The following is a 3,130-nucleotide window of genomic DNA, read 5'->3' as shown; positions in this document are numbered from 1 at the left end:
GGCCCCAGCCCCGCCTCTGCCTCACCTACGGGCCGGTTCCCCCGAGCTGCTCTGGCTCCCCTGGGCCGAGCTCTACCCTGCCCAGCGCCCGCCCCAGAGGTTCTGCCGCGGAGCCTCCGGCAGACAGTCGGGGGGTGCCGGGCCGTGGCGCAGCCCCGCGCCGCGGGAGCGAAGCGACTGCCCCGCCTGTGACCAGCAACCGGCGTGAGGCCAAAGCCGGGGGGTGCCACCCTCCAGACAGGAGGAGGTGTCGGGCAAAGGCTGGTTCCTCCCCTCACCTAGGCAGGAAGATGCCAGGAGCTGTTCTAGTCAAATCCTTTGCTGAGCTGTCAGCTTTGTGCACTTGTACGCCCACTGACCTACGTAGAGATCGAAGGAGAGAGACCCGCGGTTAAGTCAGTCAGAAGAACCCCTCGGGCATGCCGACGCACTGGAAAGGAGCAGCTCTGGTGTGGGATCCCTACCAAGAAGTTTTAGGGAGGGAGTTAAGAGGTGTTAACTACAACGGCACCGCGTCCTCCTGCGGCTCAGGAGAGGGCGGGCACGTCTCGGCGCCACCGTGCACGCAGCGGGCCGGGAATGGGGGAGATGGCTCCCGACTGCTCCCAGGCAGGGAAGTTAACACCCCAGACCAACTCCTGCGAGAGGGATTGTCCTGCGACCACAGCTCCTCCTCGTCGTCCCGCTTCAGCAAGAAGTGAAACATTCAAAGGCAGCCACCAGCTCCCTCAGGGCTCTCCATGCATTTCAGCGGCTGAGACATTCCGAACGGCACCCGCACGCACCCCGCGGCCTCCCTTCTCGAGGGGCCGCAGCACCTCGACGCCAAGCCAGCCAGTAAGAGAGCCCAACCCTCTGACACGAGCCGCAGGAAGGTCGGCTCCGGCATCCCCCACCACCACGTTAACGCTCTTCACGTACATCTTGGCAGCGACACTTTCACCAAGTCACTTGAACGAGCACAAGGACCTCGACTCCAGACCAAAGCCATTAAACACAGAACACACAAGGAACTAGAAGCCACCGGGACCCCCGCACAGGCCAAGCAGAAGATGCAAAATGCCTCCTCGGAGACGGGCTGGGCGCTGGGACAGCGACACGATGCTCCCCCCTTGCACATGCTTGGACCGGCAGCACTGAACTTGCTCCAGGACACACGGACGGCTCCAAGGGGCGTTTCTGAGCATGCCAGAACCCAAAACATCCACAAAGCAGCACGAAGTCCTCCCCCGGCTCACGACCCTGGCCTGCACCGCAGCAGCCCGAGGCTCACCTGTTGGCGGGCGAGTTGAGGCCGCCGCTGCCCAAGGACGACGTGGACAGGGTTGTGGCGATGGAGTCGCTGTTGGCTTCGTCTACGGGCAGGGTCCTGGGCAGGAGATCTGGGCGACCAAGGTGGGAACCTGAGTTGAAGCACAGACTGTTCCATCACCAGCACAAGTGGGATCGTGTGGCACGAGCTCCCACACCAGCCTGGGGCCGGGATCCACGCTGGATCCTACCCGAGACGTTTAAGACACTGGAGCGCTGAGGAGCCAGCCCTGCAGGCAGTTCTCCGTTAGTCCAAGCCTCCACACACCTGCCTAAACCCAGCTTCTCCCCGGCACAAACCCCACAGGCACGGGCTGTCAGGCAGAGAGCAGGCACAGGGCCCTGCCACGCAGCCTCAGCCCAGCTCCCGGGGCAGCGGGGGCCACGCTGGGTGCTTGGACAAGGCTGAAAAATCCCAGGAAGAAACAACTCCCCACCTCCGCAACCCGGTCTTATCCCGCCTGCGAGTAAAGCCTGGCTTTTACTGAGGTTTATCAGCCTGCCGTGCATTTGTTGCAACAGACTACTTGGGCACAGGCGAGCGTTTGCAGGGCTGCCTGCTCCCCCCGGGCCTTCTCACGGCGCTGTCACAGGCCGGCTGGTGTCTACGAACTTTTGGCCCCGTCTGGTTTCTTGCACCCACAGCCCCAGAACCTCCCCAGCAAGGCCACAAAGCACCGTGGCGGGGCCTTGCACAGCTCAGGAGGCAGCAAGCTTCAACTAGACAAATACAAGCTGAAAAATAACTTCTCCGAGCTGCTTTTTTTTTTTAGCCCAGGCACCAACCTTGCTCTACATCCGCCTCTGTCGTTACTTGTGCTTTTGTCTCGCACGACGTGTGCGACTGGGAAGGCACTCCTCCCTGACAGCTCCGCCGAGGAACAGCCGTGCCAGAGCGGCTCTTCTTAGAGGGGGAAGGCTTCACTTCAAGACAAAAACCAAGAGAGCCCTTTTCTAACACGTCGAGGAAGGAGGAAAAGACCCGACGCAGCAACTTCCCAGCGAGCGTCTGGCGCGAGGGCTGCGCCCTGAAGGAACGAGCTGAGGGATCAAACAGCTCCTCTAAGGTCAGAACAGCCGAGGAGGAAGGAAGAGGTGACACGGCTCTGTCACGCCGCCGTCCACCTTCCCAAAGCGGGGCTGCGGGCGGGAGCCACCAGAAACCCGGCGACGGCTGCGCCGAGACACTTACGGGGGATTTTCTTGAACGCCGTGTTGCACATGAACCGCTGGAACCTTTCGGCGTAGAAGCTGGGTCTGTGCACAGAAACGGTGTCCTGGAAGTCCAAGGGACAAAACATTAACGTGCGAATCTGAATTGAGAAGCGCCCAAGGTCGAGATGAGAGGCTCAGGCCAGCAGCCTGGCCCCAGGCGCCGTCCCACTGCCAACAGAGTCGCTCTCAGGGGCAGCTCTGGGAAGCAATTAGCTACAAGCAGCAGGCAGTACAGGCAGAGCAATCAACGCTCTTTAACGAACACGGGTGACCAGCGTTAACAAAACCAACGTTTTTGAGAGCACCTGGAAATACTCATAGCTAAGAGGGCAAACACACGCCTCAGAAATCCCCGGAGGAGCAAGGACAGTGGGTGCAGCCTGACAAGAACCGGTATTATCGCTAGACAGCTTCCGAAGGGGTTAGTCTTCTGCTTACCCCATCGTGTACAAGGGCCTTCCAGGAGTGCTCCAGCTTCTTGACAAACCTGACAAAGGAAAGAATCAAGAACAGTTTTCACAGCAGGTCCCCACTGCCCGTGTGCCGCCACGCTGGCTCGGCGCCGAGCCCGGCTGGTGGCCACAGGGGCGAGCGAGCCCCAGAC

At 61.1% G+C, this 3,130-nt stretch overlaps 1 protein-coding gene across 1 annotated transcript in view; it reads right to left on the bottom strand.

Annotated features, from left to right (window-relative positions):
• Positions 1 to 3,130, bottom strand: part of LOC113490878 (phosphatidylinositol 4-phosphate 5-kinase type-1 alpha-like) — a 12,317-nt gene that overhangs the window by 1,869 nt on the left and 7,318 nt on the right. Inside the window, exons 9-13 of the mRNA XM_026867490.1 lie at positions 2,965 to 3,013; positions 2,504 to 2,588; positions 2,098 to 2,235; positions 1,274 to 1,403; positions 279 to 359 (exon numbers count right to left, since the gene is read on the bottom strand). Of these exons, the coding sequence (XP_026723291.1) occupies positions 279 to 359; positions 1,274 to 1,403; positions 2,098 to 2,235; positions 2,504 to 2,588; positions 2,965 to 3,013 (483 nt within the window). The remainder of the gene's footprint in view (positions 1 to 278; positions 360 to 1,273; positions 1,404 to 2,097; positions 2,236 to 2,503; positions 2,589 to 2,964; positions 3,014 to 3,130) is intronic.

Source organism: Athene cunicularia, unplaced genomic scaffold, assembly GCF_003259725.1.
Source record: "Athene cunicularia isolate RWA unplaced genomic scaffold, athCun1 SCF_55, whole genome shotgun sequence".
NCBI lineage: Eukaryota > Metazoa > Chordata > Aves > Strigiformes > Strigidae > Athene > Athene cunicularia.
Note: the sequence above shows the minus strand (reverse complement) of the source record. Positions and strands in the feature narration are given on the sequence as shown.